Source organism: Dermacentor silvarum, chromosome 4 (genome assembly GCF_013339745.2).
Source record: "Dermacentor silvarum isolate Dsil-2018 chromosome 4, BIME_Dsil_1.4, whole genome shotgun sequence".
Lineage (NCBI taxonomy): Eukaryota > Metazoa > Arthropoda > Arachnida > Ixodida > Ixodidae > Dermacentor > Dermacentor silvarum.
The window spans coordinates 227,974,180-227,993,583 of NC_051157.2; the positions used below are offsets into that span (position 1 = coordinate 227,974,180).

The window sequence follows — 19,404 nt, forward strand, 5'->3', positions numbered from 1 at the left end:
CTGAGCGTAATAAAAGCTTTAAAATCTCTTAAAAGGCAAAAAAATCCAGTAATAGTATCACTTTATTCATTAATATGTAATATATATGCGTCTGGGCAGCATGTTGTGGTGTGCTGGGTGCCAGGACACCGAGACATCGAGGGAAATGTACTGGCAGATCGGATTGCCACATCCATCGACGCAAAAGCTGGAAACACATCCATGCCCGTCCCTGTTCCCGATATGAAGCCATATCTACGCAAGAGACTTCGAGCCCACTGGCAACGTTTGTGGGACGCCCAGAGTCTAAACAAACTTCATTTAATTAAGCCTCGCTTAGGGAACTGGCCATCCACCACGAAATCTAGAAATGATGTCCTATTCTGTAGGCTCAGAATAGGACACACTTACGGCACGCACAATTACTTGTTGTCTGGAGGCGAACCCCCGACCTGTACTAGATGTGGGGAGGTACTTACTGTATTTGACATCCTAGTGCAGTGTCCACTAATAGAACCTGAAAGAAAGAAACACTTTGTTCAAGCCTATAGAGAGAATATACCCCTTCACCCAGCGATGTTTTTACGTAATGACCCGGTATTTCAGCACGAATCAGTTATAGCCTTTTTAACCGACATCGACATTTTGCAAGTTCTTCGCCCGAGAGATTCGTAGCAGGGTCCTCTTTCAGAGGGCGCTGCCGCGACAGCATTTTGAAATGCACTCTCCTCCAGGCTCTTGCTTCTAAGGGTCTCTGTGAGGCAGTAGTGCCTTGTATCGCTCACAGCTTTTTATACCATATTATATTCATTGCGCCCCTATCACGTCATTGTCATGATTTTATCAATTTTGTCTGTTTTACGCACCTTTAGTGCGCAGGATTTTAGGCCCCTTTACAGCCACCCTACACCTACCCACTGTCATTGATCACACCATTGCTCACTCCGTACACCACGTCTTGGCGCTCTTTGGCCATAGCTGGCCCTTGCGCCAGAAAACAACATATCATCATCATCATCATTGAATTTCTGGTCTTCCTTAGCTCTGCGGTGAGCAATGCTTCTGCTGCACTTGTTAGGACAACATTGGCAGGGTGCGCACAGGTCCTTGAAAACCCTTAAAATTGGAAATGTTTTCAAGGCCCTTGAAAGTCCAGGAATTGCCCCCCCCCCCCCCCCCCCCCTTGAAAACCCCTGAATTTCTTGAGTAATACAGTATAAGATCTAATAAAACTTGTTGCTGGGCTAGTCGGTTCATGTCGCTTAGCGCAAATAATGGAGCGATGGGGTCGAGGGGACCGCCAAACTTTCGACTGTTTATTCATTTCGTTTTTCACCAAAAATATATATATGCACAGACATGCTCAGCATACAGAAAAAACATCATACGTGCATTGCGCAAATCACAACCATTTATCAAAAAAATCTTTTTTCCGCTTTCAAGAGAGAAACTGACACATCACTGACACAGGATGGTTCACATGCCTTAATATGAAAGGCATCTAATAACTCGTGTGCCGGGGTGTCCTTGCCTTTACCCAGAATCTGCAACTTATCCAGACGTGGCTTGCAATCGTGTGAACTGCAGTGGGACGTCAAATGTGCTCCATCTTTATTTTTTAATGATAGTTCGTGTTCCCTCGCACGCTTGTTAATGCACCTTCCCGTCTGGCCGACATAAGTCAAGCCACAAGAAATAGGAATCTCATAAATGACTCCTGTGGCACATTTCATATACGGCATGACGTGCTCATTATCGCAGCCACGTTTTTTGCTCCCATCAGACAGTATGCGCGGGTAGAGCTGGGTGAGCTTGCGTGGCACAGAGAAAACAATTGGCACCCCGTGCCGGTTTGCAACCTTCTTCGGGTTGTGGGCAACTCGGTGCATATAGGGTATGGTCACTGGTCTTACCGTACTCTGCGCTTGCTGCACCCTTGTGCTTTGTTGATTGCGCTTGAATTTCTGAAGGAGCGACTCTGAGACAGCGACAAGTAGCGTGCGAGGGAACTCGAACGATCGAATAGGTTTTGAAAGCTCCTCTGCATAGCGTGAGAGCTCGAACGTACAAGAGCGGACTCAAGGCAGTGTTTAGCAATGGCCCTCTTAAGTCTTTCAACGCGCCGAATCGTATGGCAGCAGTTCCTTCACTTTCACTTTGCAGTAGGGTCATGCCTGTTGGCTTTACTCGCCTCGGACTGCTAAGGAATTGCTTGGAGAGAGGTGATCGCGTATCTAAGAGGTCATCTGCATTGGATGCAAAGCCTGGGTGAGCCAGAATGACTGATAGCGTCATCGCACTGCAACTGACACTATCAGCTGCGGCTGCGGAGTGGACGCAGAAGCTTTGCAGGCTTCGTTTTGTACCGTCGATGTAAAGATATCATTGACACGACATGACACCGTATCTTTGGTCGCGGACTCTCAATTGAACGAAACTATTTTTTTCCTCAGTGAAATTTGGTATATATATATATATATATATATAATATATATTTTTTCAGTTTACGAGATGAGAGAAGTGTTATGGCTGCTTCCGTGCAAGAAAAATGTCAGTGACTGTACTTACTCTCATAAAATTTTAATAGAAGGGAGTAAAGTGCCGATCTTACTGACTTCATTGTAGCTCAGTATAACTAGTGTTTTGGAAACGTGGCAAAAATTGCTCATTGCTATATTGCGGCTCCGCCCCCTTGAAAAAAAAAAAAAAAAGCTTTGAAGGGTGGGGGGGGGGGCCTTGAAAGTGATTGAATAACTTTGGATTTTTGTATGACCTTGGACCTGTACGAACCCTGACTGGGATAGCTTGCCTGCAATAACCTAATAACCTGGCTTTGAAAGCTGCATTTGAGTGTTTTAGCAGCAGGTAGAACTGTTACATCCTTGATCGCCTGATTTGGAAAGGTGCGGAACACATTTCCAGATGGTCAAATAGTGTTTAAATTACGTACATGTGCTTTGATAATGTGTGGTACGTTTTTGTAACATAGCGTTGCCTGTATGACAGTTGATGCAGGGGTGTCGTGTCCTTACCGTCTTCACGACCTGGTTTGGGCCAAGCTGGAAGGCTACCCCTACTGGCCAGCCATGGTGTCGGCACCTCCTGGAGAGGGTGCCTTTGTCAAGAAACATGCCACGCAACCATCGGTGCATGTCCAATTCTTTGACTCATCCCCATCTCGAGCATGGGTCAAGCTCAGGTGAGTCTGCGGAGAGTGGCTGCCTCTGGCTATGGGTGTACAAAAACACCATTGGCAGATGGCACTGAATGATGATTTCTGTGCAGAACAAAGTGGCTAAGCTTTGTGCTTGCATTTCATATTATGGCAAGCAGTCCATGACAGGACGCCACAAAGAACATGCCAGGCTGTGTAAAATGTTCTATGCGCTGTCTATGCGCTGCCTTTGTGTGCACCTAGTGCTGGGGATTGTGTAATCTAAAATTTCCCGAGACGCATTGAAGGGAGAGGCAGCAGTAGTGCTTGCTGCCCTTGGTTTGCGCTCTTCATTGCGCCAGCGTTGTGACAACCTGTGTTCATGGTCATCAAGTGAGGTCCATGTTTGCCTGTGTGCGTGTGACACTATTCTTGGTAATTTAATTAGTAAGTGTATATTTGCTGCAATTATACAGCCAATAAAGCTATGAGCGTTGCTTTGTGCAGTTGCGTAATACTTTGCTATCGCTGCCAATGCTATGCCATTCGGACAAACTTGCTACTCTTTCTTTCTTTTTTCAGGATTTTGCCTTCCTTTTCCTTTCGGTGCAGCACCCAGTAACCAGATGTAATTGTTATAGCCAATAATGTGGCATGGGGGGGAACATTGTAGTCAGCGGTTTATTTTTACCATAGAACACACATAAGTTCACAGTGCCAGGTCTGTTCATTGTTACGTCTGAGTATTGTGTTCATTGTTACGTCTGAGAAGAACATTCGTTGAGAGCCACAGACATCTGTCTTTAGCGAAGATACTTGGCTGTCCATGCGATAACTCTGTCATCCTGTTTGTAACGTCGAAGTTTAGCGATCAGTGGACTGTGCGTAACGACGTCAAAAGCTTTTTGAAATCGGAAATATGCAGTCAGCAATTTGTTTTTTTTTTGTCAACTGCTGAGGCTAGCTCATGAGTGAATACAGCCACTTGTGTTGTGCACGTGAAACCCTGCCGAAACCCATGCTGACTAGGATGAAGAAGGTTATTCTTATCAAGATGAGACATGATGTGACTATAAATTGTGTGTTCCATAACCTTATATACAACGCTAGTTAAGGATACTGGTCTGTATTTCTCAATGCTGTCCCTCTGTCCACTCTTATAAATTGGCACCACTAGCGCTAGTTTCCAAGACGTTTTCATGTACTGTATTTATTTGAATCTAACACACACTTTTTTCCCAATAAAACAGGCGTGCACGTTAGAATCGAGTACGACCCTAAGTCTGCATTATCATATCGCCATGGGCATTTCAAAATGGCCGCCTCATATGCGTTTCGAGCCTAGCTGCCATAGCTTCCTCCATCTGCTGTAGTATGTGTGCTTAGGCATTAGTCTATCGTCTATGTTCCCGTTTTCTGCGTTTGCTCTATCAGCATGAAGTGCCGAGTTCATCATGATGCCACATTTAAAAAGAAAGTGATCATGTGTGCAGAGACAGACGGAACTCAGGCCGCATCACGGGCGTTCGGAGAACCCGAAACTTTCGTGCGAGACTGGCGCAAACAGAAGAGGATTTTTTGCCAGCAAAGCAACATAGAAGGGTTTCAGTGGACTGAAGCAGGACGTATTCTGCGACGATCCACTCGGAGATACGATCGCCTTAGCCCTCTCTTGAAAGCGATCTGTGAGGGGGAGAAAGTCCACCCCGCACTGTGTTTTCACTGTTTATAGTTTGTGTTGAAGCGAGAAGCGTACTAGCATAAAGGCCTGTTCGCTCGCCGCTGTTGCCGTGCTTCGTCACTCCACCGTTTTGATAGTGAGTTTCCGCAGTCATTGAGCAAGATGTGTTCATGTTTGCTTGTGTGTGCATGACACCATGCTTGTTTATTTAGTTAGTAAGCGAATGTTTACAAGTTTATACGGCTGATAAAACTACTATCCTTACTTCGTATAGCTGTCTACTAATTTGCTATCGTAATGGATGCTTCGCCTTTCGGGCGAAACTGCATTTTTTTTAATTCATCGCAACGTTAGTGCATTGGGAGTAAATCTTTGTTTTTCCAATTGAGAGAAAGTTGTATCTCTGAATGCACGAGTTGCACGGTACTGTAATGGATTTTTTTTTCCTCTATTTGGTCATGGAAAATGGGTGCATGTTACAATTGAGGGCGCGTTAGAATCGAGTAAATTAACGCTTTAGAGATGATCCAATGTAAAGCTGTCAGGTTTAATTTTTCTAAATATAGACGAAGTGACTCTCCTACTAGCCTAATGAATCAACATAATACCCAAACGCTACAGCTACGTAGGAAAATACAATGACTGAAATTTCTTTTTTTGCTTAAAAACAACTGTTTGTACCTCTACCCACAGGCTTATGTTAAACCACTTACAGCGCGTCGAACATGGCATCGTCACGCTGATTCTTTAACACCTTATAACACCCAAACTAACCTCTAAGTTTTCCTTCTTCCAGCGCACTGTAACAGATTGAAACAGCCTGCCATTATTATAAGCACCAAGGCGCAACGCCTCGGATGCGTTTTCTATCAAACGCTAAAGAACGTAATCATCACAGTCGGCAAGCCTTGTTACTGTTTTCTTTTTATATGTGAATTTTGTTTGATACATTCCACATCTTCCTTATTATGTTCAGTATTTTTCAATGGTCGCTCGTTCATCAACTTCTGGAACTTGTCGATTTTTTTCCCCTCTCGCGAGAATGGTTGCAAGTGCTCATATATGTGTATTGCCTTTATTCCTGATGCCTTAAACTCCGTGTGATACTGTTCTAATGTTTGTCAAGTTGTATTCCTTCAGTGTACCTTCTATTAATCTTATTTGGTCGTCGCTATCATTTTTTTTCTGATCATTACATACGTTGCATTGCTTTTGTATTTCTTTTTCATGCGTGTATGTATATATATATGTGTATATGTAAATATTTATGTATTCTGCCCCTCCTGCTTGGGCCCCATTTGGGTCTGCAGTATTGTATAAATAAAATAAATAAAAAGAAATACGGTATGTATGTGGGTCATTTGGAATAAAGGCCACTTTTGGTGGTGACTGGCTTGGCATAAGCATGTAACAATGGACATACTTCTACTGCTTTGGTGTGGGCATAAGTCCAAACCAAAGCAGTCATGCCATGCTAAAGATTGCGTGACTGCTTATTGTCATATTAAGTGAAAAATGCTGGCTTTCAGGATACGCTGTGGCTGTCCTTACAACAGAAATGTTAAACATAGATGTAATAGGTACGGTAATTGATTTCTTTCGTACCATCGCAACACATTGTACAAGATTCCTGGTTGACTGATGTAGCATTTTGTTCTTTCTTGCATAATATATAAACAAAGTGTCAAGTGCTAGTTTGCGCTGTGCCTTCCTTATAAGGCTCCATAGACATTTTTTCCTTTCCTTTTTTAAACTTGCTTTAGCATCTCTGCATGCTGGTCAGTTGATTTTTTAGTTTTGTGGAATGGACTGAAATGTTGCATCCTGCCCGTGAGATCTTGCACAGCTGTTGTGTTCATTTCTGTATACTTTTATGTTAAGTCGAGTGTTTTGTGTGTGCAGGCTAACTAAGCCATTCACGGGAGTGGGGGACCCAGCTGCCCATTCTTCCGATCCCCGCTGGACCCGTGGTGTGTCAGAGGCAGAGAAGGCTCTCGCCCTGGACCCCGGTGACCGTGTGGCCCTGCTCCCTGTGACTGATGGCTCAGGTCTGCACTCTTCATCAAACTTCTAATACAGCTCAGTTTATTTTAACCCTATAATGGCTTAGTGTCTTTCACTTTCACTTTATTTCCTTAAAGACACCTCTTCGGGGTATTATATAAGGGGTGCGTTATAAAGAATATGAGATACAAAGAGTATCAAAGGTTACAAGGCATAATGTGAGGCAATTTCTTCTATGAAGGCAGATGAGCTGGGTATAGAAACGATGATGTGCGCAACGCCGTTCCAGTCTTTGGCTGTTTGAGGGAAAGTATGCGCGTGTGGATGAGCTACGTTTAAGGAATGTCCTATGCGATAGAATATGCGTTATGGTGGCGTGGCAAGATATATGGTGCACGATTGAGTATGCTGTGGTAGAATTTGTGAAATAATGATAACCTGGCATATAAACAGCAGTGGGAAAGGGTTTCTATGCCAGATTCCACTTTTAACGAAGTTACGTTCACATTGTATGAAAAAGTGGAGTGAATGAACCGGATGGCCCGATTTTGAAATGCCTCAAGGGCGGTAATGAGTAAAGTCTAGGGAGGGCTCCAAATGGCTGATGCGTATTCTAGTTTGGGTCGTATTAGTGTCTTATAAGCTAATAGTTTCACATGCTGCGGTGCGTTTTTTAAGTGATGTCGTAGGAACCCAAGTGATTTGTTAGCTGAAGAGATAACGTCAGTCACATGCATACACCAGTCTAGATCATTTGAGACGGTAACACCCAGATACTTATAATTGTTTACACACTCAATTCATTCGTTAGTGATTTCGTATTGAAATACCAAGGGGTTAGAACAGCGAGAGAATGACATCGTTTTACGTTTGGTAGGGTTTAGGACCATTAACCAACGGTGACACCAATTTTGAATGCTGTTTAAGTCTTCCTGAAGGGCGATTTGATCATTATTGTCAGTAACTGAGTGGTAAATGACACAATCATGAGCGTACATGCAGATTTTGCATGACACGTGTAATGGTAGTTCATTAATGTAAAAAAAAAATATTAAAAATAGGAGGGGGCCTAATACAGAGCCCTGAGGGATGCCTGACGTTACGGGTAGGGGCTCAGAAGTATTGTTATGGACGTTCGCCGACTGCATGCGATTAGTAAGGAATTGTTCTATCCAATGTTAAAACTGCAGGATGTAGATTTAACCGGGAAAGTTTTAGGAGCAGTCGTTGGTGAGCTACTTCGACGCAGTTTTCCTTGACTTCGCAAAAGCATTCGACAGTTTGTATGTTAGTATCGAGATTTGAGTGCACATCGTGAAGAAAAATAGTCAATTGTGTTTCGCAAGTTAGCCCCTTGCGGAATCCGTGCTGGGATTGGTCAAAGAAATTGTTAGTATCAAGGAAGTTAATTATATGTGTTTATATGACATCTTACAGGGCACCGACGTCATGGAAATGGGGAGGTAGTTCAAAGGCACACTTTTATTGCCCGATTTGTAGATTGGAACCACCTTGCCCTTGTTTCACTCTTTCGGGAGGTTTCCAGAAGACAGTGACTGTGAAAACAACAATGTTAAGCATGTCGCAGAGATGAACTTAGTGTTTTTTAAAAACTTCAGTGTGATTACGTCGAGACCTGTGGATGACGAAAGTTTAATATTATCTATTATATCTTAAATTCCATGTATCGAGAAATATCATAAGAAGCCAACAAACAATGACACCAAGGACAACATAGGGGAAATTACTTGTACTTACTAATTGAATTAAGGAAATGATAAATTAATGGAAAATGAAAACGGATGAAGAAACAACTGTCTGCAGGTGGGGAACGAACCCACGCCTTCGCATTACGCATGCGATGCTTTCATCATTGAGCTACCGCGGAGCCGTTTTCCCATCCACTTTCTGGGGTATTTATGTTTTTTTGCAACTGGAACTAACCCTGGGAGTGTTAGCCAGCACTCATAAACCTAGGGGGGGGGGGGGGGGGGCGGATGTGGAACATCCTTTCTGCCGCAGGCGTCACGAGCACGTGATCTTTTTGGGTGATGGCAACTGGTCAATAAACCCACATATGCTACCTGAAGGCATCAATGTTGCCGGATTCGAGCCCTCGTTATGTAATGAACGAGAGGAAAGCCCCTCGGTTCCCTTTCTTCTCGTTCATGTATCGAGAAAGTGATAGCCGGCATTGTAGGTAGAGACGGCGCAAGAAACGTAGGTAAGGGAGTGTCGGGTTCTTTAGTGAACACTAAAGAAAAGGCTGTATTAAATGTGTTAGCAATGTCCGAGTCTGATAAGATTTCACCCTGCTCATTCGGCAAGGAGATAGTGCGTGATGGCAGCGGGCTAGTCATTTGCCAAAATTTCTTTGGATTTTCACTTATCATGTTAGCCAGGTCGAAATGAAAGAAAGTGTATTTGCATGAGCGGATTGCTGATAAATAAATGCGTTCTGCTTTGTAGTACGTGTTGCACGAGAGATCGTTCGAGTTTTGCTTAGCTTGTCGAAAAAGGCGCTTTTTCTTATTCTCGAGTGTTTTCAGATTTTTTGTGAACCTAGGTTTATGGCGGTTAGCATGAATCGATAATGTTGGTATTTTTCAGTTAAGAGTGCCACTTTTTCCTGAAAAAGAGACCAGTTTTCTTGAACAGATCGGTGTTGAAAGGCCGTTTCAAATTCCTCGTAAAATTCTTCTAATTCATTATTTATTGGCGGGTAATTGCCTTTATTGTAAAGGCGGATTGTTTTTTTATGAGTATGGTGCGGGGACGGGAATAAGGTTAATGTAGCATGAATTACTTTGTGGTCACTTATTTCGTTACAGTAAGTAAAAGACCATAGTGTTTCAGGATTTGAAGCCAATACTAGGTCTAGAATGTTGGCATTATCATGTGTGACACGCGTTGGTTCAGTTACCAATTGTGAAAGGTTATAATTCAGACGTTAATGAACTCTTTGGATTCAGTGCTACCAGTAGTTATTTGAGGGTTAGTCCAATCAATGTTTGGATAATTGAAATCCCCGAACAGCAGAATGTGCGCGTTAGGGTATTTTTTAACTAGTTGGCTTAGGATGTTGTTCAGTTTTCTGGGAAAATCGGCAGAACTGCAGGGGGGGCGGTAGCATACACCTACAAGTAATAGTTTTGGTTTGGCACGACAGATAGGTATAAGGACGTGATCTCCAATTCTCCTTAAAAATCATTCCATTATTTGATTACCTGAGCTTTCCGATTTATTGAGCAGTGCAAAAACTAATTGAAAGAGAAAAAAATTTTTAAAATATAACCGCACTACCAAGCGATGCTGCCCTGTGTTGGTTACGAGTTCTTTTACAGCTCAATTGGGCATGTTCGTCAAAAATGTTGAGGAAGAAGGCTGACGGTACTGTTTCCGCAGGTTTACTGCCGACGAAGCTGCTCATCCGAAGTATGGCTGTTCCCAACAAGCACAACTGCAGTTAGGCGTTATGGGTCCACTTGCACTGCAACATAACTCGCGACTTATGCCAGGCTTTCCAGGAACAAAAAGCAGTTATCTTGCCTTCAACTTCCGTAAAGATTCAATAACAGCTTTTGAGGCATAAGAGAATACTATGTTACGTCACAACAGCTTTGCAGTCTCTGTCGAAGATACATCAGTTGTGTGCTCGAGTCCTTGGCGCCATGATGCCGCTTTCTTACACCCTGTGCGGCGGAGACCACCGTTTCAGTCGCTAAACGGGCAGTGAACAGACCAAGCACCACTGTTCAGGGCTTCCAGTGAATGTTTCCTAGACGCCGAAGGTGTTTGTCTATGACTGTGCCTCTCCCATTGGAACTGTGATTCGCTGTGTTCTGACAAGTTCGAAATCTCGCCGCATCTGCCATCCAATCTGCTTTCGAAATGGTGCACTCCAAGACTTCCAAAGGTTAATCTTGGGGGCGTCTTGGGATGCGGTCTCTATGAAGGGTATGCAAGGTTCTTTATTTTAATACGCGACTCGACCTCAGGCCCCTTTTGAAATGCAGCCGATTTCCCCCAAGCAGCTTCTCTTGTTGGCTGGGCTGCCAGAGGTAGAACATCCGTCGCTTCGATGACGCTGTCTCGACCCCTAGGCGATAATATGACCTGGCCGCAGCTTCCCAGAAGCGTGTCCACGGGGTGAGAACATAGCCACGGGCAGTTGGAATGCGAGAGGCATGGTTCACGGTAAAAATTCACGGAAAGAGCCGTGCGTGATCTGTTCATCATTTCAACGACAGAGGCTGTTGTCTCCGGGGCGCGGAGTCTCGGAAAGCGTCGTACAGTAGAACCCCGCTGTAACGTTTTTCACGGGACCGTAAAAAAAAAACGTAAGAGCCGGGAAACGCAAGAGCCAGGAAACAGGAAAAATTGAGAAATGGGAGTAGTGTGAACTGCACACAATATTATTTTAATTCTTACGTGTGACAAAAAGTAGTTTCGCCCGACAGCCGAAGTATCGATTGCGATGAGCTATACAAATTAAGAATAATAGTTTTATCATCCGTATAAACGTGTAAACATTCGCTTATTAACTAATTAACAAACATGGTGTCAGCGCCCACAGGCAAACGTGAACACATCACACTCTGAAGCGCCGCTGCAGAAGCGAGCGAAGTGACCTTTGTGCTGTTGTCTATTGCTTCAACGCAAACTGAGCGCCGAGAACACGCAGCACGCACAAAGCTACGAGCCGCCGACGCACCTACACTGCGTAGACTCTGCCCCCGCACAGATCGCTTTCAAGATACGGCCTGTGCGGCGGCACATGATGCCAGAGCACAACGCTGCCCGCTATCCCTCCCCCCTCGCTCCCTTGCCAGTGCCTCGAGTGCAACGGAAGGAGGCGCACTTCCTCTCTGCTTTTCTTTCTTTCACACGTGAGATGCGGTTGTCGGCTCCCCTCGCACGCTTTCACTCGCACATGCAGCATACGGCACCATGTATGTGCGAGTGAAAGTGTGCGAGGGGAGCCGACGACCGTGTCTCGCGCGCGAAGGAAAGAATACGGCGCGGCGACGGCGTTTTCGCCCTTGGACTTTATACGGAACATCTATGAGCCAAAACCAATTTTATAGACACCATCTTTAGATAGCAAATGCGGATCTCAAAGGCCATACTTTTGCTGGCGGAAACCGAAAATACGTAATAAGTGTCGCCCCCGGCACTTTGGGCAGCCAATGCCATCGTCAAAGAACCAAGCCAAGCAACATGAAAAGTCAAAATGGCTGCTCGTGCCGGCGCGGTGTGGCAGTTCGCAACGTATGATGCGGGAACGGTTCCGCAGTTGCGACGTAACAGCGGGGTTACCAATGCATTGGGTTCTATGGGAGCTGTGCCGGGACCGGATGAAAACGACGTAACAGCCGGGAAAACGCAGCACCCGGGAACGTAACAGCGGGGTTCTACTGTAATAGTGTCCGGAGCTCCAGCTCACCGATGTATCTTGGGACAGAGTCCATGAACATGTCATGTAGCACCCTCCCATACGTGTGCGTGTGTGTGTGCCTGCATGTGTGCGTGATAAATATGCATACAAAGTAGTGCAAAACTTTTGGGATGATCGGGAGTTGAACCCCCACTCCCTCCCTTCCCCCCCAGCCAGCCTCCTCTCTTGCTACGCCAACGATCACTGGCAAAGTACTTGGTCTAGTTCCCGCGGCGTGCATGTCAGCCTGAGTCGTCAAGATGGCTATTTGTTTTTGTTTCTCACGGGCTCATATATAGTAATGATGACTAGAGCAATTGTAGCACTGCTCGAGTGGGCAACTTACGTGAGAAAGACGATAACCCAATCTCGTTTTTCCGACGTTCAATGCTGGTCACTTCACTGTTTTTAATAAATACTATTACAGCCCCAACCTCTCTGCCCATCTCTCTGTCATTGACATTAGACATGTGCATGCTTGCCGCCCATGCTCGCTAAGCTCGCCTTCGGTCGAATTCAACAAAGAGAGCGGGAAATAGAGGGAGAGATTGACTGTCCATGTACTTAGTCAGCCACTTAACGCCGAAACACACACACAACACAAAAGGGAGAACAAAGCGGTATCTATCATTGCATCTTCGCTTTTTCTCATGTATGCAAGCGTGCGTGTCTGTTACTCTGTGCTAACTTGGCTAGTCCTTCTTCCGCTCTCCCTGTTTTTCGGAGCCTGTATGTGTACGTTTAAGAGGCAGGAAGAAAAAAAATGAGGACCCATTCCACCCTCAGAAGGCGGATGACCAGCGAAGCTGTAGCAAATCACACAGGACTAAGTGTCTATGGCAAAATTTGGCGGTCATCACTTTGATATGTCTGCCATGAGCGCTCCAGCCCATCCATATTCTAAGGCGTATTAAAAAAAAAGTTGCAGTTTTGCCCGAAAGGCAAAGCCTCGATTGCGATAGCAAATTAGTAGACAACTATACGAACTAAGGATAGAAGCTTCTTTTTGGTCGTATAAACATGTATACATTCCTTATTAAAAAAATTAACAAGCACGGTGTAACGTGTGCAAAGGTAAACATGGACACATCTTGCTCGATGACCGCGGAAACTCGCTGTCAGAACGCTGGAGTGAGGAGGCGTGTAAAAAGACGAATTGGTGCGAATTGACCTTCGTGCCGCCTCTCGCTTAGACGCGAACTAAACGTCCAAAATGCAGTGCACACGAAGTTACCGGCACTAGTTGAACTTTGTTCACGTCGCAAATCGCTTTGAAGATGAGGCCCGTGCGGGCGCACTCTTTTTCCACGTTGCAGATTCCTTTCAAGATACGGCGCCCGCGGCCGCTGCCAGAGTAAGACGACCCCCCAGGGTGTCGTCTTACGGGCAGCACCTCCTCCTCGTTGTCAGCTTCTTGACCTTCCGTCTCTTTGGCGACTGACTTCTGGCCACCTACTTCGGCGATAATGTCTTCATCCGTTAAGGCACCACACACTGATGCACCACTGTCGACGTTGACATACTCACTAAAATTGACATCGCGAAGTAAGTCGGGCATCGCTGCAGACACGAGCTCCTCAGCCCTGTCGTCGCTACTTCCTTGTACGGTCACTTCCTTGCCACTTTCAGCTGCAAAACCACAGTGGTGGAAACAGTTTGCGATGGTAGCTGCCGTAACTTTATCCCAAGCCCGCACCAACATGTGCATAGCCGTGAGCAGTGTAACTACATGAGTTTTTTTGCTGCCCGTGCACAAGATCATTCTTCCAAGCATGAGGCTCCTGTAGAAACATTTAATGTTTCTGATAATGCCCTGGTCCAGCGGCTGTAGGGCTGCAGTATTGTTAGCAGGGATAAAAACGAACCTCCTGGCTCTCAGCTCAACATCGACTTTGTGTGCCGAACAATTGTCGACGATGAGAAGAATGGAACTCTGCTGCAGAGTTTCATTCGTCTGTCGAACTGGAGTAGCCACTTTCTGAACAACTCGGCCGTCATCCACGCTGTCGTGTTGGTGGCGTATTCTGTCGGCAGCGTCCGAATGTTTTTAAAACACCTTCCTAATCACAAAGAGCAGGACCTTTTCCGTCCTTGTCATATTTGCGCGATCAACACGGTGACATGCTCTTTGCTGCGCTTTCCGCCGACACAGATGTCCCCTTTGTACGGGATGGTCTTATCTGGCTAAAGTTTAAAAAAAACCACGCTGTCTCATCAGCGTTAAAAGTATCACTTGGCGAGTAGCTGTCCAGGAACTGCCGCAGGGAGCCGCTTTTCCATGTCGCGCATGTGTCCGCGTCCACTTCTTTAGCCTTGCCAGATTTTGTGCGGAAGACAAGGTTATGCCTTTCCCTAAACGATGAAACCATCTCTCGGAGGCGACGAAGTCGTGCATGTCCAAGCGCTGGGCGAATTCGGCTGCCTTTGTCATGATCAGAGGTCCGCTCAAAGTGAAGTTCTGACTTCTCATTTCTTTGACCCGCATAATCGCAGCGCCCTCGAGTTCAGGGTACTTAGCTGTGCTTAGCCTTTTTCGGCTGCTGGCAATATCCTCGGCTTGGTACGCTGCTTCGATGCTCTTTCTATTGCGGATGTACGTAGACAATGTGCTCCTTGGTATGCAGTGTTTCTTTGCAATTTCAAGCTTGTTGGTTTTGCCTTCGTCTACTTCTCGCAGAATCTCCACTTTTTCTTTCACAGTCTTCGTGCAGTACTTTCTACGTGCCGACATCTCGCAGCTTCGACGTAGGCTTGACAGAACTGATGAGCGGAAATCGCGTACACGCACAACAATACAACAGCACTACCACCACCAGCACGCGAGACTGCTCGACGTGAAATGATAGTGTTGCTGACGATGTGGCTATTCTCTTTGACCACTGTGCCAGAACTACAATGCTCGTGCCACCTAACGCTCAGCCATGAAAGCTTCCAATGGTCGTTCACAACGACACTTGGCGGTGGAAGGTTCAAATTAAAGGTGGAGGCACCAATTTTTTAGTGAATTAACGGGTTGTATTATACATAGGCTTCTGTGCTCAGTGGACCGGCTCGAATTATCGAAAATTTTATACTAATGAGTGGTGAATTAACAAGCTTTTACTGCACATTATTGGTATTGTGGTGTTGCAGCAGCATGGTGTGGCAGTAAAAAGCTGAAGGGCAAGAAATAAGGGAAGCAGTGTTTCAGCAAAATGGCCTTCAAGTTGATGGGTGTGCAAATAGTGAAATTTTCTAATCCAATACAAATGCACTCGACTTTCATTGATTCGACACTGACAGGACCGATGAGATGGATTGATTTATCCAGCTGGCCGAATTAAACAAAATGCTGAAAAAAAAAAAATGGTAGAGCAATCTGCTGATCTGTTTTACAGTAGTTTCCCAATTCTAACACGCCCCTGAATCAAACGTGCGCCCACTTCCTATGTGTCCACAGTAGAAAAGTAACGTAGAAATGACATCAAAGCTCATAAACAAAGTAGAAATGTAACGTGCACCTGATCATTTGGCAAGCAAAATGGGCAAGGGTATAATTTGTGTTGTACAATGGCGGCTGGTTCCTTAAAGTTAGCTTTGCCACAGTACGCATGTGTTAAGCCTGTTTCATATGGCGCAATTTTTACAGTGTTTCTTGCAGCTACCGCATTGCCGTTTCACATGCACCGATCTCAGCAGCTGTGATTTTTGAGTTTCAAGCGCCTAATAGAGGATTGAATTATTCTTGGCGTCAATTCACTTCGGTGAAAACAAAGTAAAACAACTGAAAAACTGTTCTCGTAAAAGCTTTTGTTTGAAGTAGGAAGGCCACAGTGATGTGTCTTAATGGTCCGCGTTAGGATTGGTTCCTCGTCCTCATCACTTGTGCATTTTCACCGAGTTGAACACTCTTGACATTGAACATTTGCCGCAAGTGCGAAAACAAGCCAATTCGCACCATGTGGAACAAGCTTTATGTGGTAACATATATAAGCACCGTGAAGGTGGTTTTTATGAGAAAAAAAAAAGAAAGCTGCAAGTTAATTGGGTAAATACTGTAATCAGACATTGGGAGCTGTGGTTATCTTTTGGAAATCTTCCTGGGCAGGCTGGAAATGGACGTTTTTGACAGGAGATGACGTGTTTTCAATGCATTCACTGTTCCCTAATCTCTGCTGAGACATATGCTAAAGGGGTCGTCGCTATGGGGGTCACCATCAGGCGCTTGTGTGCTGACTAGTGAAGGTCCAATTATGTGGCAAAGGCTAATTTTAGGATCAAAATAACTTAAGTTTGAGTCCATAGAAATGCATGGGTGCCGGCCGGAATCTTGCGTGTTTAACAATTGTGCATAAATGATGTCCTCCATGTGATTGCTCATGAACTGGTGCGTCTGTGCAACTGTGGTTTTCCTGCAGCAGAATCATTTGCAAGACTCTCCACTTGCATCAATCGTTCCTTCTGTAGACTTTCTATTCCTCACTATTCGAATAAAGCGAATAGTTGACAACTTCGAATATTGAACTCTCCAATAGAATATGAACCGAATAGCGAGAACTATTCGCTTCGTATTCAAAATTTCGAATATTGGCACACCCCTACTTTCGAGCTGTTGGTCACTCCATCTGAGCTCTTGTTTGAATTCCCTCAATGCCAGTGTTTTTGTGCCATTTTGAGCTCTTTTCTCGTTTATTGTGAACAATGTGTTTAAAGTACATTTGAAGAGGGCGATACCAGGTCACAGGTGCTGAAATAAGTGGCTTCCCAACAATGTTTCTTGAGTCTGACTCAGCGATTGTGAAGGAGACATTTCTCACAGCACTTCTTTTGTGTTTCCAGCTGCAGGCAACAGCACTGATGAAGAGGATGAACAGGTGGGCTTGTATTCATGTTGTTCTAAAAATTTCCATTCAGGGTGTTGAACCGAACCAGAACTGAACCAAAAATTGACACTGAACCATTATATTCAGCTGAATTGGAACGACAGGGTGTTTAGCAGCCTGGGGAACTTGGGAAAGCCAGGACAATTAGTTTCAAAATGAACAAAGTTGGGAAAATGACTGAACTGCCTGTGTTGCAAATTCATGTTGGTTGGTTTTCCCGCAGTACTTTTTGCTCTTTGCAGCACCACAATGTGAGCTACTAAGTGAGCTTCCCTGTACACTATTAGTTCAGTGCCCATGTAAAAGGAATTCCGTGCAGCACTGGCTAGACAGCATGACAACCCTCGGGGCTTTCGTCTTGTATATTGTGGGCAAGCATATTGGTAGTGCAAGGTGCGAACCTGATGCCAACAACGAAGCGGGCAGTTTTTGTCGGTTTATATTTTGCTGCATAAAAACGCGCTGTCATTACAGCCACTTTTTATTCATGTAACAAATCCGGTGGGTTGTGGGTTCCATGTAGAATGCGACAACACGCGGAGAGACGATAGGCCAAAGAAGGGGCTGGACAGAGCACGTAGCTAAAGCGCAGTGCTGCTGGGACTGCTGTACAAATGCACTTTGTTGCACTATAAAAAATATATAAATTATCTAAAGCTCCTAATGCTTCTAAGCTACCGCCTTGTCAGTGTACCTCCAAGCCAGATATGCCTTACAGGTGCATTGTTAGTGAGTGTGAGTGTTTGCAGCAAAACATTAGCAGTTATTTACTAAAGCATCTTAGTGCACTGGATGTAGATGACCTGTTTACTGTGAAGAATTCAACAGATGTGAGGCAGTATTTGCAAACATATTCTTGATATAAGCGCGAAGAAGACACGGACGGAGGCGGAAGAAGACAGGACGCCTCCGTCCGTGTCTTCTTCGCGCTTATATCAAGAATATGTTACCGTACCAACTCGCCCAACTATCCATTCTTATGCAGTATTTGCAAAACCTGGAATCTGGTGGGTCTGCCTGCTCACTGGATGTCGAAGATTTGTTTTACTCAGTTCCACATCCAGAACTGTTTCCAATCGTCCGGGCCTGCATCGAACAAAATGGCGTTCTAGCTTTTGAGAGAGGTGCAGGCATACAGTAGAACCTCGCTGATACGTTCCTGCTTAATGCGAGTTCCCAGCTCCTACGTTCACAATCGCGAAAAATAAACATAACCCCATAGAGGAATGTGTTAATACATTCCGGTTAATATGTTCCCAGAAAATACGATTGTTCGGCAGCAACGTTCAGCATTGCGGCAAGCTGTGGTCGTATGATACGTTCTGCAGCGAAAAATTATCATTCAGGTGTGCAAAAAGGCCGCTCTCGTGTGCTTGTGAAGCCCTGCCGTGCGGCTTCTCTGCAGTGCTCGATCCCCCCCCTCCGCGACTTCTCAGCATTGCTCGTTCGCCCGAAGTGACGAAGCACGGCAGCAGCGGCGAGCGAATTGACCTTTGCGCTACCTCGCCCCTAGCTTCAATGCGAACTACTAAGCGGCGAAAACAGTTGGACGCCGCGCGTGCGGTGTGGGGCGCTACGACTCGCCGAGATAGTAGCGGAGGTGGTGGCGGACGAGGTGCCTGAAGACAGCGGCGAGAACGAAGGCTTGCGCCCATCGGCTACTTTCGCCGAAGCCCTTGCTGGCCTGGAAGCCTTACAAAGCTTCTTTCTCACGAAAGACAACGAGCATGCGGACAAGGGTCTGCAATGTGCGCAAAAGGAGTTGTGTGACGCACCAGCAGAAAATACAGTTGAATCTCGGTAATTCGAACTCGAAGGGGCCCGAAAATTTGTTGGAATTAAAAGGAGAACTTATTTTTGACGTATTTGTGCACCATAGCGCTACGTACGAACGGTGGGAGTCATGAAATATCGCGACGCGCAAGGACATAGCAAGTGAGGGCCCCGAAACTGCCGACGCCGGCCAACCCTCGCATCCCGATAGCGCCTCTTCCTCTTCACAACCACAATCTCTCTCTCGCATCCCGATAACGGCAGTGAACGAAACTTCAGGGAGCGGGCCGCGCCGGCACGGCGACGCGCGCGGAGACCGTCGAAGGTGAGGGCGGCAGGGAAGCGCATTTGGCCTCGGCAACCCCATCGCTTCGGTGGCTCCCCTTGCCCTCCCTCTCAACTCCCTCGTAGCTCCCTCACCTTCGGCTCTCCGTGCGCGCCCGCCGGCCCGGCGCCAGCTTAACCCGCTCCCCTAAGTTTTGTTTTCTGCCGTTGAAGCAAGCGTTGGCCAGCG

The 19,404-nt window shown here is 45.7% G+C and overlaps 1 protein-coding gene across 1 annotated transcript in view; it reads left to right on the forward strand.

Annotated features, from left to right (window-relative positions):
• LOC119451027 (DNA mismatch repair protein Msh6) overlaps nucleotides 1–19,404 on the forward strand; it is a 383,914-nt gene that overhangs the window by 9,167 nt on the left and 355,343 nt on the right. Inside the window, exons 2-4 of the mRNA XM_037714459.2 lie at nucleotides 2,986–3,178; nucleotides 6,717–6,862; nucleotides 17,074–17,108. Coding sequence (XP_037570387.1) covers nucleotides 2,986–3,178; nucleotides 6,717–6,862; nucleotides 17,074–17,108 — 374 coding nt within the window. The remainder of the gene's footprint in view (nucleotides 1–2,985; nucleotides 3,179–6,716; nucleotides 6,863–17,073; nucleotides 17,109–19,404) is intronic.